The sequence below is a fragment of the Pithys albifrons genome, chromosome 15 (assembly GCF_047495875.1).
Source record: "Pithys albifrons albifrons isolate INPA30051 chromosome 15, PitAlb_v1, whole genome shotgun sequence".
Lineage (NCBI taxonomy): Eukaryota > Metazoa > Chordata > Aves > Passeriformes > Thamnophilidae > Pithys > Pithys albifrons.
In genome coordinates, this window is record NC_092472.1 from 12,106,287 (window position 1) to 12,123,979 (window position 17,693).

The 17,693-nt window shown below is 40.7% G+C and overlaps 1 protein-coding gene across 12 annotated transcripts in view; it reads left to right on the forward strand.

The window, feature by feature from the left end:
• Window positions 1–8,306, forward strand: part of EBF1 (EBF transcription factor 1) — a 273,065-nt gene extending 264,759 nt beyond the window's left edge. For 5 of the 12 annotated variants that reach the window (XM_071570031.1, XM_071570032.1, XM_071570033.1 and 2 more), the window contains exons 15-16: window positions 175–369; window positions 7,902–8,306. In XM_071570031.1, coding sequence (XP_071426132.1) covers window positions 175–369; window positions 7,902–7,975 — 269 coding nt within the window. In that variant the 3' untranslated portion in view covers window positions 7,976–8,306. Of the gene's footprint in view, window positions 1–174; window positions 370–735; window positions 819–5,089 lie in introns of those variants that run through there. The other 7 variants (XM_071570035.1, XM_071570036.1, XM_071570037.1 and 4 more) reach the window with 2 other exon arrangements.
• Window positions 8,307–17,693: the final 9,387 nt, after the last annotated feature.

Here is a 17,693-nt window from a genome sequence, read left to right on the forward strand (position 1 = left end):
TTCCTATATGGCAGGTTTGCATTTTGAGCACTCAGTTCAGTCCCTAAAAAAAAAAAAAAAAAAAAGGAAAAAAGGAGAGCATCCAAGAATCAGAATTCTCTTGTTTCTGCAGCCTGTTATTATTGAATACTAAGAAATGCCTTTTGGGGGGGGGTGTGTCTTTTTTTTCTCTAGTTGTGCCATCAAGTCCGACGATGGCCTCCTCCACTAGCCTCCCCTCAAACTGTAGCAGTTCCTCTGGGATTTTCTCCTTCTCACCAGCCAACATGGTCTCAGCAGTGAAACAGAAGAGTGCTTTTGCACCTGTCGTGAGACCGCAAACTTCTCCTCCTCCCACCTGCACCAGCACCAATGGCAACAGCCTGCAAGGTATGTGAAACCTGGTCTGGAGCTTAGGTGGCTGCTCTCAAACTGTGACTTCCCAGTGCCTTGCAAGGCTCTAAGCAACACTGAGTTGTCAAAGGGAATAGAACACAGTGGGGGATCCCTGGTGGTCTCTGTCTCAAAGTTTCCTACTGTAAAGACTAACTGGACTCCACCACCAGCCCACATTGTGCCGTTGCAGGTGTTTGGCAACCACCCTACCTCTAACTCAACTAATGCTGCTGAATTGAGAGGCTGTGTCTTTTAAAGCACAGACCTACTGTTATGATAAAAACAAGTAATATTTCAGCTTACTAATACCATCCTTTTTCTTTCTTTCCTCTCTTATTCCCTGTTGTCGTCCTTTATCAGACCAGTCTTTTGTGGACTCTAGCAAGTACTCCACTGCAGGGTCTCTCCAGGGGCTGGCCTTCTCCTGAAGTACGTCACTCAATCTTCCCTTCCTTTTTGTCCTTTGTCATAGTACACTTGTGCAGAAATCCTACTGAGAGCAAATAGACTGTTGCAGGGCTTGGCACAGATCTTTCCTTTCACAAATAGGAGATGCATTACAAACTAACAGTAGCATTTTCCAGTTTAACTTGTACCAGGGCAAACATTAGTTTCCATTGATTAATGTACTTCTGTGCCAATTAATTCCATAAATGGCACAGGGCCTTTTGGAAAGCATATTGAACTGCTGGTATCAAGGGGCTGCTGCTTTTCTGCCTCCCTTCCCCTCTCATTACAAGTATTCCAGCATTAGCACCTAAATCCGTTTGAAGCGTTGATGCAGGCAAGGGAATGACAGACAAAAGCTTGTCAAACTGAGCGTGCTGCAAAGCCCAGCACTGCCCATCTCATTGTTTGGCTCAGCCTGTTTTACAACACTGTGCCTAAACCTTCCTGTGTAATTCCCTCACTATGCATTAGTGTGCTGAGAGAGACATTTTCATGCTCATTTAGATCCAGGAGTTTTCATAAGCAGATGCAGCCAAGCTGCCTCCAACAGTGCCAGAGGTGGGAAAGATTTTGTGCTATGTGTTGTGCTTCTCCCAGACCTGAGATCTGTTTCTTTTCCACGTGCCTGTGTGAATTATCCAAAGAGCATGAGTGGGGAATAAAATCTGTCATTGTCAAAGCCAGGTTCCAAAGGAGCTGCGCAGGGCCAAGGGAAGATCGTTCCACAGACTCCACATGTCACTGTATGGCCTCTGGAAAGAGAAACACTGGGCTTGAAGGCATAATGCTGATAACACCATTAACAGCCAAAAAATCTATATGCAAGCAGAGTAGAAGGAATTCATTCATAAAGGCTGGGATCTATTGTGCCTGAAGGAAAGCATTGTCCCTCAGTGCATGTTACTCTGGTGAATTGGGAGGAGGAATCCTTGAAGGTGCACACACACTCACACACAAATTGTAAAAATACTTCGGAAGATGTAAGCAGAACTTGGGTACCTTCAATCAAGACTTGGTTATAACTACAAACTGTGTCAGGAATTAAACATAACAAAATTATCAGATGACCTGTAGCATTTAGGAGATTAATTTTTGGACATTTAAAAGATTTGGCACTGCTGATAGGCTACAAATTTAAAAAGCAACAGCTAAAAATATTTCCCATCTGAATTAAAAAAAAAATAAGCTTTTGAACATGTTAATGTTTTTTCCTCTCTTCACTTTGTCCCAACTTGCTGTTACAGATGGAGAGAAAAAATGAGTAACAGGAGAAAGCTTTTTCAGGCACTGTTTTTCCTTTCACAAGACACAGAATTCTCATATTCCATGTACTGGGTTATGAAAAGCAATTATGGGATGGGCTGAGAGCACCAGATGCAACTGGGGCTTTCTGATTGCCCCCTCATTATGTCACATCCACATCTGTGATGCCCAGAAACCACACAGATCTGAGTGTTTCCCCTAATTTTTATTTAGCAATTCAGTTTTCATAATAGGGATGATACACCAAAAGATGGTTCATTTCTAGGTCATCACTGAACTTCTTGGTGAGTTAAAGACACACAGCCTTTAGTCCCATGCCTTCTGACACCACCTGGGGCTTGTAATAATCACTCAGAGATGCACTGCCTGTTGTGCCTTAATGCTTAAATAAACAACCATGTATAAGGAGGCTGTCTTATCTCTCTTGGGCTTCTGGATACATCAGAAAGCAATCAAGCTTTCCTTATGTAGCTTAGATAGCAGCAGAACTCACTAAAACAGCAGCTAGGCTTATCTGTTGTTCTCTGCCACGCAATTTTGTAAAACCCAAAATACATTATTTCTGTAATTTGCTAGCAGCAAATACAAATTAGTGTATGATAGAAGAAATAAAGGCCATTGGTGGGAGTTTTTCTACTCTCTGCCTTCCCTTTTTGGAGGGGCTGTGATCTTGTATCTACACTGTTTCCCACAGATATCTCTGTTTTCAGGATCAATAACATGCTACTGCTGAGAGAATTTGCATGACTACATGTAGCACTTATGGAATAAAAGTGGAGTGATATAAATGAAGACTTAGAAAGAATGGAAATATCAAAGCTTTTAGGCAGAAAAGATATCATTTGCCATTTACCTTGTAATTTAATTCAGAATTTCAGAGCTCTTAAAAAATAATAATGCTTTGAAAAAATGAGCTAAGATTTGCATCTGTGCTATTTGTTTCTAATGGCAAAAGGTGCATGGCTGATCTGTAACCACAGGGAAATGTCTAAACCATGAAGAAGGAATTGCAATTATCTCACCTTTTTTTGGCACTTACCCAGGGTAGACAGCTGTGCTGTCCCAAGAGAGACAATTCTTGACGACTTATTGGTGAAACTGATTTGGTTCTGATGAATTTTTTAGCTTGAGAATTTTTTGTTGGAATATTTTCCGGAGAATAGAAAGCAAAGGTTCAGTAAATTTAGAATTTATAAAGGGCTCAAAAGCATAAAACATGAAGTAGTATGTACAGAGAATTAACTCTGTTGCACTTATCACATACAGAAAGACTCTACCCCTTCCCTTGTCCTCAAGTCCTTGGTTACCTGAACAGAAAAAGAGGGAGCACTCTGGTGAGCTTTACCTTTTTCTGCACCAGTGTCCTCTTTGCATCTCACATCAGTGTCTTCCTGTAGCGCTTAAGACAATTTAATTCACTTTTCTATCCCTTTCATCCTCATTCTCAGCTCCTTGAAGAGCCCTTATATGGGGTGGAAACAATCAGTACAGTAATTCCACATAAAACCATTGCTGAATGATAAATTCCAATAATTGAAATGCTGTTGCATCATGTCACCTCTGAGGATGGCCTGTTGCAAACATGTTGGATGTGTTTTGCATTCTTGCCTTCTCCTCTCATTTTATTTCATTTAATCAGTGCAGTTTACTCGAGCTGTTCTCTCCTTGCTGATTAGACTTGTAATTCTTGCACATATGGTGGTGTTTGTGGAGAAAACATTTCCCTCCTCTCCCCCTCCAACCCCAAATCTGTGAGTCTTTTACTTTGGCTCTGTTCTTATCAAATAATTGCAGCTGTAATTAAAGCACAATGAATCAGCACCAGTCACAGGGTTGAGTTCTTCCTTAAGAAATTACATGTCCAGATGTCTGCAATGGCAGGCAGTCCCAGCATTTAAATCATGTGCCCATGAAGTGCCGCCAAACTGAAGGCGAATCTGTTTTCTACCTTTTGGCAAATAACTTACAACTGGCATTTTAAAGACACCTTGTTACAATTTTCATCATAAACTTGCATGACTACCCCATGTAATGATATGCTTGCCCACACTATGTCACTTGAACACTTGCTATGTCTGATCTACATTGAGCACCCAGTAAGCAGAAAGAGATCAAGCTGCAAAGTCAAACTACATAGAAGACAATACCCGTTGATTTTTAATAAATATCTCCCTGTTAAGAGAGGTGGTGGTTTCATAGAAAGTGAAGCTAGGAAGCATAATAAAGAAATACTGATGATTCAACTTACCCAACAAAAAATACTCTAAATTAACATTATGACTCTCTCTATGTAGTTGATGTCTGCTACAAGTGTAATAAAATCATCAGATGCTGGTCTGCTAACCTACCAGTTAAGGACATATTTCAATTTGAAAATTGGATTTGAAAGTTGAAGTCCTTTTCTGAGCACCTGGAATAGGTGCTCAGGATACATGAGTCCCAGAGTTGAACACTGAACTTGTAAGAGAACTGGCATAGGAGAATGACCCATGTCAGTGTGACAGTGCAGTGGACACCCTTCCAGACCTGTAACAGTGGTGGCCTGTGGGACTCCAGCTGTTTTGATATATGTGGTGCAAGTATCTTTGTCTGCTTTGCTTTTAAAAGAGTAACAGAATCTATGGCAATGGCTGGATCAAACTTAAGCCTTCTGTCCATTCTGAGATTTTGAAACTAAAATCAGAAAAACAAGTTTGGATCTGATACTGATATTGGGGAAGGACACTCTTTCCACAAGAAAATCAGTAATTACAGTGAAGTCACTTACAATTTAAACCACTTTCCAGTCCGAAGGAGGCTTCCCATGATTCCTGAGTATATAGTTGTCTCTTTTGAATGATACTTATACATACAGATTTAACGCAAAGTAGAGCTGAATACATTTCTAGTAAATGTTTAAAGCTCTGAGGATTTTAAAAGTTGCTTGATATTGCAGAAAATTAACTTTTTTCCCTTCTCTCTCTCTCTTTCCCTCCCCACTCCTCCCCTTTCCTTCCGACAGCTATATCTGGCATGATTGTTCCCCCCATGTGAAAGAATTGCCTTGAAGAATTTTATTAATGAAGAGGTTGAATTCTGCTTCAGAGAGAATCTGATACAAGTCCCAGAGCGGAACTTTTTACTCAGGCCTTTTTAAAAATAAAAAAGAAATAAAGAAGGATCTTACAATAACTGCAGATTTTTAAACAAAACAAAAATCACCATCCTTGCAAATACTGAAATTAACAATCTACAATTGCAAGGTGTTGATTCAAGTTGTCCATCCCAAATACCTGGGAGATATATTTATTGTATGTTGATAAAAAAATCCACCTTTTTTTTTTTTTTTTTGCGTTGTGGGGGCTTGCTTTTATTTCCTTCTGGTTTTTGTGTTTTTTTACGGCTTGATTTAACTCAACCCCATTTGTCTTTTATAAATCATACAATTACACACAAGGGACACTAGAGATGAAACTCCACATTTTTAATTTATGATTTTTTTTTCAAGCTGTGTAAAGAAAAATGAAGTGGTGTCATTTACATACAATTCTGTATGGGACAGAATAGAAGTGCCAGTTAGTTTTTCGTAGAAGAATTATGGCCATTTAATTAAGGGTCGGCTCATATATGTTGCTTATCCAGTGGTGACTTTCTACTATGATGCATTTTTAATATTCTAATTAAATAGATACCACTCCCTAGAAAGCTGATATTTTTGGATGATGAGGGTGGGATGAGGGGTGGGATTAGTAACCTCTGTCTTTAATATCAGGCTGAATAATTGTGTAAATAATGCAACAGGAAAAATTCATCATAGGATACCAGGCTGGAAGGGGACCTTAAGGTCTAACCTTTCTTGGCAAAATGTTGGTGAAAGGGAAGGTAAGGATGCAAAAAGCAAACACATTTGCTCTTGAACTGAAAATCCAGTGCCTCTAGATATGATGCTAAAACTGCAGAATTAGATGAGCACAGCTCTCTCTTTAGCTGATGTGTCAGACTCCTTCCAAGCAAGTGGCCTTCCCGAAGTGTAGCATCACCTGAGCCGTGCATGAAATGCTGTTTGGATTTGGCCTGAGGACACAGACTATGGGCATCCCTGTGGGGTTTTTCAGCATAGCACTTCTCCCCTTGATCTGTTTTTCTGGGGCAGGATGAGAATAGCCCTGGCTGCCATTCCCCATCCTCCCCACCTAAAAGCACACGTTGCATCAGCCTCCCACTGGGATCGTTCCTGTATCAGTCGACCCTCTCAGTTTGTATCATACTATATAAAGCAACAGGTAACTGCTTTTGAATAGTGAATGGAAACGTGAGTTTGGGGGGTGGGGATGGGGCTGTTAGGAAGGTTTCAAATCAAAACCATAGCTTCTGTTTTACAAAAATTTTGCTATCATTATCTGGGAAGTGTTCTTAAAAACTGTTAGTCAAAGAGGCAGCAAAGCTCTGAAGATGCATTACCTGATATTTTTTCTTTGCTGTTGTGTTTTGTATGTAGTTATAAATACTGTAGATTTTTTGTGATTTTTTGCCAAAGTTGTTGTTCTATTTATACATTTTAATGTCTTAAGACAGTTTTTCAATATCACAAAAAAAAAAAAGAATTTTACTGCATATTTTGCAAAAAGAGCTCACTACCTTTAGCTTGCACATACTTGCAAATTAATTAAAGAAAAAAAAAACTTTTTGTTTCTGTTTTTTGTTTGTTTGTTTTATGGGGGATTTTGTAAAATATCCATATAAATAATGTATTTATCTTTGGAATTTGTACATTGCTTTTTGTCCCCTACAAGTTTATTTTATTGTGTATGTTTGCTATGTGAAAAGTGCTGATTTGTTTGGTCATTCACCGTTGTATTAGCTGTTTAAATGTGATTTTAATACATTTCATTTATAGGGTTGTTTTTTTAGTATTGTTTAAAACCATGCTTCCATTTTTTTTAATTTCCACCCAAAAGCCATTGTCTATTTTTGTATTATTTGTAAGTTAAGAAGTTTTTCCAATATATGGCAAAAGGTAGCATATTATTCTTGTAGCATTTAGTTATGTAGATTTTAAAAAAAAATGTATCCTTTGCTTTTGAGGCTTAACAAAAACTAATGCTGTTTTACTCTATTAATATGCATGGGATTTCTCCTCTTTGGAGTGACGCATTTTTGTGCATTAAATATGGGGAGAAAATTCATAGAACTCAATGAAAATACTTTCTTTCTTAAGTCTGCTTGTATATTTCTCTGTCTTTCACATAAATATAAACCAGCAGATTGGATGCCTTAACAATGCAAATCATATTCATTTCACTTGTACATTGTACTGTGCACCAGAACTGTCAATCATCACTAACATTCTAAGAAAAAAAAAAGGAATTGAAAAGCACAAAAGAACTGTTTTGTTACCTTAAAACAATATAACTTTTTTCTAGTCAAGCAAGAAATCATTTACAACGATGCTGCAACTGTGCATGCTTCCTGTATGAATTTTGCAATGGTTTTCACTAGAATGTCACAGTGTGATCTTTGGGGGGGGGGGAAGGGAAGAAAGCAGGAATTTTTTTTTCATGGTGAGAAAATAAAAGAGAAAACTGGAAAATGTGAGAGACATCAATTTATTGCTTCTCTGTATTCCAAGTGATTATTCTAATTCACATAGTAAGCAACAGCACGATAATGTAATCAAATTTAAAGCCATATTTTGTCCAGTGACACCATCGATTACTCTTGTAGAGCTCCACTCAGTCCTAGTGATTTTGACACCACTCAGCCATGATGTTTGTAGTCTCTATGCCAGTGTCCAAAGATCCTTTGACAGTGTGCATAATTTGGTTTTGTTGCAGGTATTTATCGTGATCTGATGAACGGGAATTTATCAAAAATCTCCCCTGCACCACCCTTGTCTTTTACAAAGTAAAAGATGCAGCTGTTTACAGAATATGGCTTTAAGTGGAAACATTAAGATTTCAGTTTTAACAAGGTGAAGCTTCACAATGACTGGATTGCATAAAGTAATGCCTATTTCCTCACAGTTGTACTAGGATGCAGCTAAAATGAAGTCATCTCTGAAACTACTAACCTTTCACCTTCTTATCTAAATCTTTTTGAATAGACACACACACTGTACAGTTCTATTGTTAGAGAAACTAACTACTGTAGAGATTGTTATAATTTTTTTGCAGAAATTCAAGCTGTAAAAACTTTTCAACTTTCACAATATTTAATTAAAGTTACTTCCTGTCTGTGAATACAGCGCCTAGTTGTGTGTTTATTTTTCTGCCTCTGCTAGCTAGTAAATGAGAAAAAAATAAAATACAGAAGCCAGAGGCTACTGAATTGTCTTCCTGAAATAAGGAGAAACAGAAATTCATGGACTTACACAATAAAACATAGTGAATGCTGGTGCAGTGAAACTCCTTTTCCTCTGTCTCTGATGGATTTCGAAAGATCCTCACTCATAATGCTGAATTTATCCTGTTATCATTAATCTTATTTCGATTGTTTTAGCCTTGTTTGCCTGAAGGGCCAACATATTTTTCTAGTGGATTTCAGGAGCATTTCTGGCTTTAGGTACTCAGTTGCAAGAGCTGTCTCTCTCTAAACATGAAGTACAGGGCATGATATACCCAGTGCCAGAGACACAGGGAGATTTAAGTTTTCATCTTGGTATTATTTAACTCAATGGCAACACATCAGGGACCAGGTCTGATGTGCTCAAGGACAGATCCAAGAACTGCATCTACCTATGCTGAGTTGTAACTGGCTCCTTGACTTCACCATGAAGGAGGCTCCCATAAAGTGTTTCCATTCTGCTACCTTTCCTTAATGACAAATCCATCAGCTGCTAAATTGGTTCTGGGCATTTTGTTTCGCTCTGTACTCCTCTGGCAGGAGAGGATCTTAAGGAACTTTGCTTCTGACATTTGGAGAGCTGACATACTGGAACTTAACTTCTCTGTCACACAGAAGACCTTTAAACATCACACCTAATGCAAGGTTCCAAACATTCCCAAGGAAGGAATAGGGACAATCAAAACCCTTTAAACACCACACCTAATTCAAGGCCCCAAGCATTCCCAAGGAGGAATAAGGATGTTTGGGGTTACAGTTAAAATTTACTTCAAAAAATTAAATTTGCTAGAATCATGAGCAGCTGGAAGCTTCTTGCAATGTAAAGTGTTGACTATCTCTTAAATGTTAGCAGATCCACTCCAGTAGTTGTTAGAGAAAGGAAAGCTGTTGGCAAAGTCAGACCCTAAATGTGTTTATTCTGTCAGCACAAGAGATCTGTTTCTTCTGTCTGAGATAATTCTTCTGCTTCTTTTTCACATAGTGTGAATATTGGCAGCTTTCACTGCAGCTGAGGGCTCTGTGAGTGCTCGACTCACTACAAAGATGCTGGGTCACATGTATCTGAAAAGCAGGCTGAAAGATTAAATTCAGGATGTAGTATAACCTGTAATAGGTGCAGCAGAACAAGAGCTCTTTTTCAGCCTTTTGGATCCAATGACAATGGATTTTTTTGAAATTTAAATTCAGCCACATTTAAAAAGAAAGGGGGGTAGGTGGGGGGATTAAGATGGGATGAGGCTTCTCATTCAGATGAAGAGGAGTTTGCTGGCCAGCCCCACTGATGTTCTTCTGACAATCCAAACTGAGCTCACCTGGGAGACAGCACAGTAATAGATGATGAATTGCATTCTTGTTGCCAAAAGAAAACCCTCCAAAACCCAAACCATATGAGGACCAGGTGCAGGGTGCACATTCAGGCTGCAGGGAAACGTGGCCCATGGTGGGTTGTATGCCCAAAGGGAGAGGAGTGTCTTCTGTCATCACTTAGGGAAATGTGGGTATAAGGTGTATAATAGCATGACTTATTGCTGCCCTCTAACCTAGTGTCTTCTTTAATTTTTTTAGCCACTGGAGTAGTCATTTTGACTGAACAGTTTGCATCTGGCAGTGGAATTGGTTTTATGGGTCACTCTCTAATTTTTTATTCAGCTTAAAGAAACCTCAGCAAAATGAGCAGCCTTCACTGTTAGTTTCCTGGCCTTGTCTGTGTCTCTGCTTATTCCATTTCAAGCCTGTCTCTACTGGCCCCTGCCACAACTGTGTTGTGTAATCATTTATGTAACTTTGCTTAGCATCACAGCCCATGCACCTCCTGCCATTGCATGGGACAGCTGAAGACACATTTTATGTTATACCATTGATTTTCTGAGTGCCTTTCTGTTTACTGCTCCTTGTTCCCTAGTTCTCTTGTGAATATTCACATTGTACTGCTGCACTACTGATGGTTTGAAGCCTCCAACAGTGTCCCTGGCCCCCAACTCAGCTCCAGGCTCCTTCAGTTCCACAGGACAGAAGTTTTTGGAAGAGCGTTAGGAAATGCCACATTCCTCAGGCTTTTTCAAAAATGGGCCCACTACATCTTAGTTTATTTGCCCTCATTACCCTTCAGGGCAGGTTGTCACTGAAGTCCATTCTTCTGGTCCATGGAAGACATTACACAGTCTAGTCCTGCTTCATCACTGTGCTTTTGAACACCTTCTCACCTGTGTTAGTTCTCCTGTTAAACACGGAGCTGCGGTGACAGGCTTTGCTTTGCTGTGCTGTGCTATGCAAGGAGCTGCCCTCCTTTTATGGAGAACCCCAATTAATATTTTTTTTCCAATTCCATTTTGTTCTGTACTTTTCTTACTTGTGCCTGTCTGTATATATCATACTGGGGGATGGAGATTCCATGAGGACCATGACCTCATCATCTCACAGCTGTGACCATTTACTGGATCATCTCCACCCACAGCAACATTACAGAAGCATCACTTTCTACTCACTTCTCTCTCCCTTCACAGATAGACTTGATTATGATTGTACTAATAGAAAAGTCCAAAACCTAACAGTGAACATTCCAAGTCCACTCAGTACAATAAGGCCACATCCCAGAGAAGCTGTGCAGCAGCTTGACATTGAGTTTACTGAGACACTTGGTCAGTTGGTCCCTAGTTCCTTCCCCACCCATGAGTTGCATTCACTCCTTTGTGTCATTGCCACCTCCTGCCATTGTCTCAATGGCATGCTGCCTGATTTGGGCCCCATTTGACTCTGTTTCCTCTCCTCCCCCGAGGAGCTGGCTCTGGCATCACTTTTCCCCAGCATCTAATGCTGATATTTCAATAGGGGAGGTCAGGTCAATATTTCAGACAAATAAATAATAGTTCCAACTCCACAACCCTCTTCACTCTTGCTCTCCTTGGTGCCCTTGAGGATACATCTAGATCAGAGCTTATGGCACTGCTCCAACATGATTGGCAGGTCATGTGAAAGAGCACACATCTTAGAAAACTTTAATAAAGTAATTCCAGGACAGGAGTGCCAATGACTACCCAGGTCACAGCCTAACATCAGGGACTGCAATTCCAGGTGGCTTTTTTGTGTAGGTCTACAACAGGAGTAGTAAATACAGTGCTCTAACCCACATTTTCTCCTTATTTTCACTGAAAGACTCAAAATTCATCACTAGTGTGGATGCATATTTGAAGATCTCAATAAAAAAATTATTAAGATGATCACTTAACCCTTTTCTGAAACGTATAACAAACTCTGTCTTATATGTCCATTTCAGCCAAACTCTGTATTTTATAGAGGAATTTAATTGTTCTCTTAATTTTTTTGTTGAAGTATATGAATCCCTAATTTTTCCATATTTATTTATGTCAAAATGTATCTTACACTGTAAGCCCTTACAAATGGGTTTGCAAGAGCATGTCACCATGTCGTGTTGATTCACTGCAGCCTGGCAGCTCTTGACCAAATGTAAGAGAAAGGCAAGGACCAAAGATGTCTACAGCTCTGTGCAAGTGTGCTCTGAAGGGGCACAGGTTTTTCTGGTTGAGAATAACCTCAGGATAAATTTATCAGTGAGGATACCTCAGTAACACCCTGAAGGCAGCAGCTCAGACCAGACCTTAGCACAGGAGGCACAAAAACGCAGCTCTGTGTGTGCACCTGTGTGGGTGTGTTGAGATGGGAAACTGTATGAGCCATGATAACCTCTGGGAAGCAAACCCCAAGGTGAACCTTGTCATAAGAGTTGACTTTTCTTCAGGGTCTAGAGGGAAATGGAGAATAAACATTGCACAGAGGCTCATCTGGAAGGTTGTTGCCCTTTAGCTTTTACCTCTGCTCCCTGCCAGACCCACACTGTCCCCTAGCTCTGCAGGGGTCCTGCCCACTGCCCCATTGCCTCCCTGCCCACCACCCTGCCAGGAAAGGCTCTGCCTTCAGCATAATTTCCACAGAGCTTTGCTCACATTGCTAACCACAGCCTGCCCCAGGCACTACCTCGCTCCCCCCACCTCGCCACCATTAACTTTGCCTTCAACCTCTGCTGCATCATTGCCTTCTCCTGAGGGTTCCCTATTTATATAGAGGGGAAAATGCTGTTGCTGGGACTGGAAATATTTTGTTACCTTTTTCTGCTTAAGTGCGAGGCATTTTTATCTGTGATCTCTGGAGACTTATGCTACAGTGGGACTGATTTTATCCACTTACTCAATGCACTTTAGTTCAATAATGATTACAGAACTTCTACATAATATATTAGGTATAGCTGATTTCCCAGGGTTTGTAGACCTCCATCTCCCTAAGCATTTAAAAAGGAATCTCTCTGTGATATGTATGTTATGAATGATACACTCCTCGACAGTCGTGATGTAAAAGTAATAGCAGCAGTGGGCTGGGAAGAAAGAAGAGGCAAGCACTCGGCTGGAAAATGTCAAAGCTTTGGATAATGCAACCTAGGAGCAATGACTTTCTTTGTTCCTAAGCCCATCAGCAATGATGGCAAACTACGGAGTTCAGGCAACCCAAGCCAGATTCCTAAACCCTCTCTCCTCCACCTTAACCCAGTCTGAGGGTTTTGGCAATTCACAGGATCCATGGAAGGACTAGGTTGACCTGGTCTCTCTCACTCTTTTTTTAAATCAGTTGAGCTCTTCAGCTTGCTCAGCTGTGCATTTTGCAGCCATGAGCAGATCTGTCTGAGTCAGCATGCCCAGCCCTGAGGTACCTGAAGGGATTTCAGAAAGTCTTAACATTTGTTTTCTTCAACTGCAAAAGGACTATCAGTGTTTATGGTCATGGCCTCCTACACACCTGAGGTTAGACTGTGTGCCCTGACACAAGAGACCTGGTCCTAAGCTTTTCTTAGTGTGAGAAGCTTTCTATGCATATTTCCCCAACCACAGAGATTACAAGGCTTCTCCATCCTCTCCTATCCCTGATACTAGTGACTCTCTGCCTGTGTGTTCTCCATCTGCCCCCCAGGTCTGGCTGCTCAGCACCCGGATAGCAGAGGCCATCCAGCTCATCTCCATAAAGCCTAATACTGGCTTGTTCAAAGCCCATTCATTTGCCACAGGGAATGTTCCACACTGAACCAACCACCTTGAACCAAGGGCTTTGCTCATCTTATTGTCACCAACCTCTCCAGTCACTTGTGATTATGCACTTTTTTTTTCAATAAAAGCCCGATTTTAATCAATTTGCTGATAATATCTTAATTTCAGTAATGGGTTTTGGCAATGAGTTGCACAGGTTCATTGCTTTATTTACTCTTTGTGCAATGGGGTGAGAGGCTGCTGCAGACCCACGGGAATGGGGACAGGGATGGTTGGGAATGCTGCTGCCCCTTGCCCAGCCTCAGTGGAGCAGTGCGGGGCAGGTCCCATCACTGCCACAGCCCCTGATTAATGTCAGGAAATAGCACAAGGAAAGTTGCTACCAGCTACCAGCTGTTTCAACAGTTTTAATCACAAGGCAAGCTGTAAGATAAATAAATAAATAAAGCCTATGAAGTGACAAAACAAATGGCCTGGTATCAGAGACAGATTTGAAGCTTCTGGCTGCCTTCGTAGAAGAGCAGCCTGTGAGCTCTCACCCTCCCTCCCCCAAATAATTAATTTATCACTTAGCAGCACTGTGGCTCTCCAGAAGGCGCTTGGAGATGGCATTTGAAGGTGAACTCCAGCCCTCTGGAGGGGCCCATGGGGCTGCAGAAAGAGGCAGCTGAGTGCTGTAGTCTACAGGTGAACCAGCAGGATTGCAGGAGGATTTATATCAACCTGCTTAAGCTACCATGAGCCAGCACAAGCTATTTTGTTCTGCCATCACAAATCACTGTTATGCCCTTTCTGCCTTAAACACTATGGATCAGCTATAACAACACTTGATATTTATTTTATTTCAACTATCACTCTGATTTGTCAGGTGTATTTTTTATGCACAGCAGGTGTACCCTAATGGGGTTAGGGAATAAACAGCAAATTGATGGGCTTACACACCCATTAGCTAATGGATTACTAAGCAAAAGGGACTCTGTTTAACCCCACTGCACTTAGCCCACTGCTAGGAGGAATGTTAAAGACTATAAGCTAACACTCAAATGTCTCTTTGTGGACCCAGGGGAAGAGAGCTCAAACTTTAATGCATTGCTTTTGATAGGCAGGTGAATGAACGTGGCTATCATTATGCAATCACACAGCTGTGGAACTATTTATCAACCATACAACATGCCCCATGAACCCTGTGTGCTCCTGTCCCACCATGCTGCCAGCTTGTCCCTGTGGTGTACAGAAAGGGTTAAGCCGAACAAATTCCCCCCAGACAGAAGTTTTTCTCACATTCCACTTGAACAGTGCATGAAGAGTACACAGAGCTGCCATTGGGACATTCCCACATTCCCATAACCCAGCACTACACACCTTGTTTTGTGCATTTGTGTGCAAAGGCCTTGTGTCAACACCAAGTTTAATCAGTTATTTCAAGATAGATGTTCCTCGTTAGCATCAGAACAATGCAATTACTTCCCCTCCTCCCCTCTCTCCAAATCCTGGGGTTTTATTGGCCTATTAATGGTTTGATTTGTTGTTGGTAGAAACAAGAAGGATTCCAACTCATTGATCATATTATCCTACAGATATCCAGCAGAATAAATAAATGGGATAATAAAACCCAAACCATCCATTCAAAGGTTACATTTTCTCAATCCTTTAGTGTTCTGCATCATAGTTTATGTTCCCTTTCAACCACAAATACACCGTTCAGTGCAGTACATGACAGTTAAAGAAGGCCTGTAATGTTAAAGGTTATATTTGCAATCTTTTGCCATCTTTCTCACATGGAAACAACTCACACTGATCCCGCTGTCCACAAATGCAATAAGGAACAACCCTCTGACACAGGTGTATAATCAAAAGCCAATTCAAAAGGAGCCTTCTGTAAATATCACCTAGATCTAGGCATATGCATGCTTGGCTTGAGGTAGCGGAAGAGTCCTGCTGACTTCAATGGGATGGTGTTTGAAGAGAAATAGGTGCATGTGTGCAGGAGAGGTGAAGGTCGAGGAATAAAAAACCAAGAAAGAATATAGTTTTGTGTTGCTTTTCTCTAAGCAGTGACACAAAACCTCACAGCCAGGGGGGAAGCTAAGGTCCTTTCACATTCCTTTGTGTCTGCCTGTTCCTGGGGTGCTTTCAGGTGTCCCTTGCATTTAGCTCTGGAGGCCTGTTGGGGTTGCAGGGCTGCTCAGACAGTAATCTGAGGGATGTGGGATGTCTGTGGCAGAGAGAAGGGATCATGGTCTGTCTGGTCTTTGCCTTTTTGCTGGTTCCTTTCTGGAGCTCTTCAGGTGGGTTAACAGCATTTCAGCAGAAACTGCCACAGATGCCGAGTAAGGATTGAAGACACTGGACTTCAATATCATCAAACTGACAGCCCAGGTCCCTCCTTACTATAGGGACCAGTGGTCAAGCAGAAATCTACTGATGCCCTTTGAAAAGTGAACTGCTCTGTTACCAACTCTCAGTGAAGCTCTGCAACTCTGGTGTGGTTCAGGTGATGCATGAATACAACTTTAGCTCTAGGTTGTAGACTCTGCATTAGAGACAGTTTAATTTATGCTAGAATTCATCAGCATCAGTCTAAAAGGCTGGAGCAGCATAGCAACAGGCTTGTTAATTACTAAGCAATTATTTTACTCAACTTTTAGACCAAGGGGATACCCAAAATATCCACATCTGTTTCCTTCGAGTTCTTATTGTTCCTTCCATGCTGTAGCTGAGGTTATTTTACAGCAGCTGTCAGTCATAGCAGTAACAACTTCCAAAGCAGCACCTTCCATTTGGCAAGCTCACTGTAGAGAAAGTGTTGTGATGGAGTGGAAAAGGTTTTTCTTAATATGATCTTCCCCTAGGATAGACTATCTTGCCCTCTCCTGCAGAACATGCTTGGATCACACTGCAGAGTTTCTGACTGCTGCTTTTAAAAAGGTATATCTGTTTGTTTCTATCAACACATTTCAGCTCCTCTGGCATGCTGTCTCTGCAGCTCTAATAGAGACACTTCACATGTAATAGGGTCACACAGTGATCCTCACGTTCAATTTCGTTCTATCACCATGTTAAATTGAAACAATGTGTGTGCATCAGATTTCTGCAGTGCAGGGAAGCTGCAGCATCTACAAGTTTTGTGATGCAATGGAACTAATGATTTGGATTTTATTTTCTTGGTACCACATTCAGCTGATGAAATCTTGAAAATATACCCTAACTCGTTTTGTTTCTGTCTCTTTACCTCTCAAGAGCTTTCACCAACAGATCTACTTTCATGCTGAAAAAAAGTAATTCTATCAGTAATTTATGGAAATTAGAAAACTGATTAGCATAAAGCTTCTACTTGTGATAGTGGGGTTACAAAAGTGGGTTGATAGGTAAAAATGATCTCCTTAGTGATAATTAACTTTGATCTCTTAAATAACTGTTAACTTTCATAAAGAAGGAGAGTACAAATGACATTTGCATCATGGCAACTGTAAAAAGGCAGAACAAAACTTTCATTGGAGATTACATGATATGCTCTGTTCTCACAGAAAATATAGTCGTTTCAAAGCAAAATGACATGAATTGTCAAGGACTGCTGGGTTTGTTCTTATATCCTGTGCTACACTGAGTGCACTGAGATGAGACATTGCATATGCTTGTGTGAATAGCTATGAACACTCATGTAAATGATATGTATTTATCTACAAGAAAATGACAATGCACACTCTGCTTAGCACTTCTATGAGACCATTCATCCAAGGACTCCCAAGTATTTTATAAACATTAATTCATTCTGACTATGTGACTGTGAGGTAAGTAAATATTAGTCTTATTGCAATATTATTGAGAAATGGAGAGACACAGCAACTAAGAGACTTACTCAAGGTCGGTAGATTATAGCTGGAATCCTGAGGCTCTGGTTGTGTGTGCAGGAATGGCCTCCTGGCTCAATATGTGTCTTTGGGCATTGGAGCTTCGCTGTACACTTCTTGAACTTTGCTCTAAGTATTTTTTTGAAAATTTTCCCATCAGTACCTCTTTCTGAACTATTTCATAGTGCCTGTTTGGGGTCAGATAGTACTACCACCTCTGTTTTACAAGTGGGAAAATAAGGCAAAGTAGGAAAAAAAATCTAAATTACTGACTTGACATGAACATTCAGTTTGAGAGACCAAGGGCCCAGCAGTTTTAACCAGAAGAGTCCCCCAATCTGCAGTTCCAAGTTTAGGCCAAAAAATATGCAATTGTCTTGAG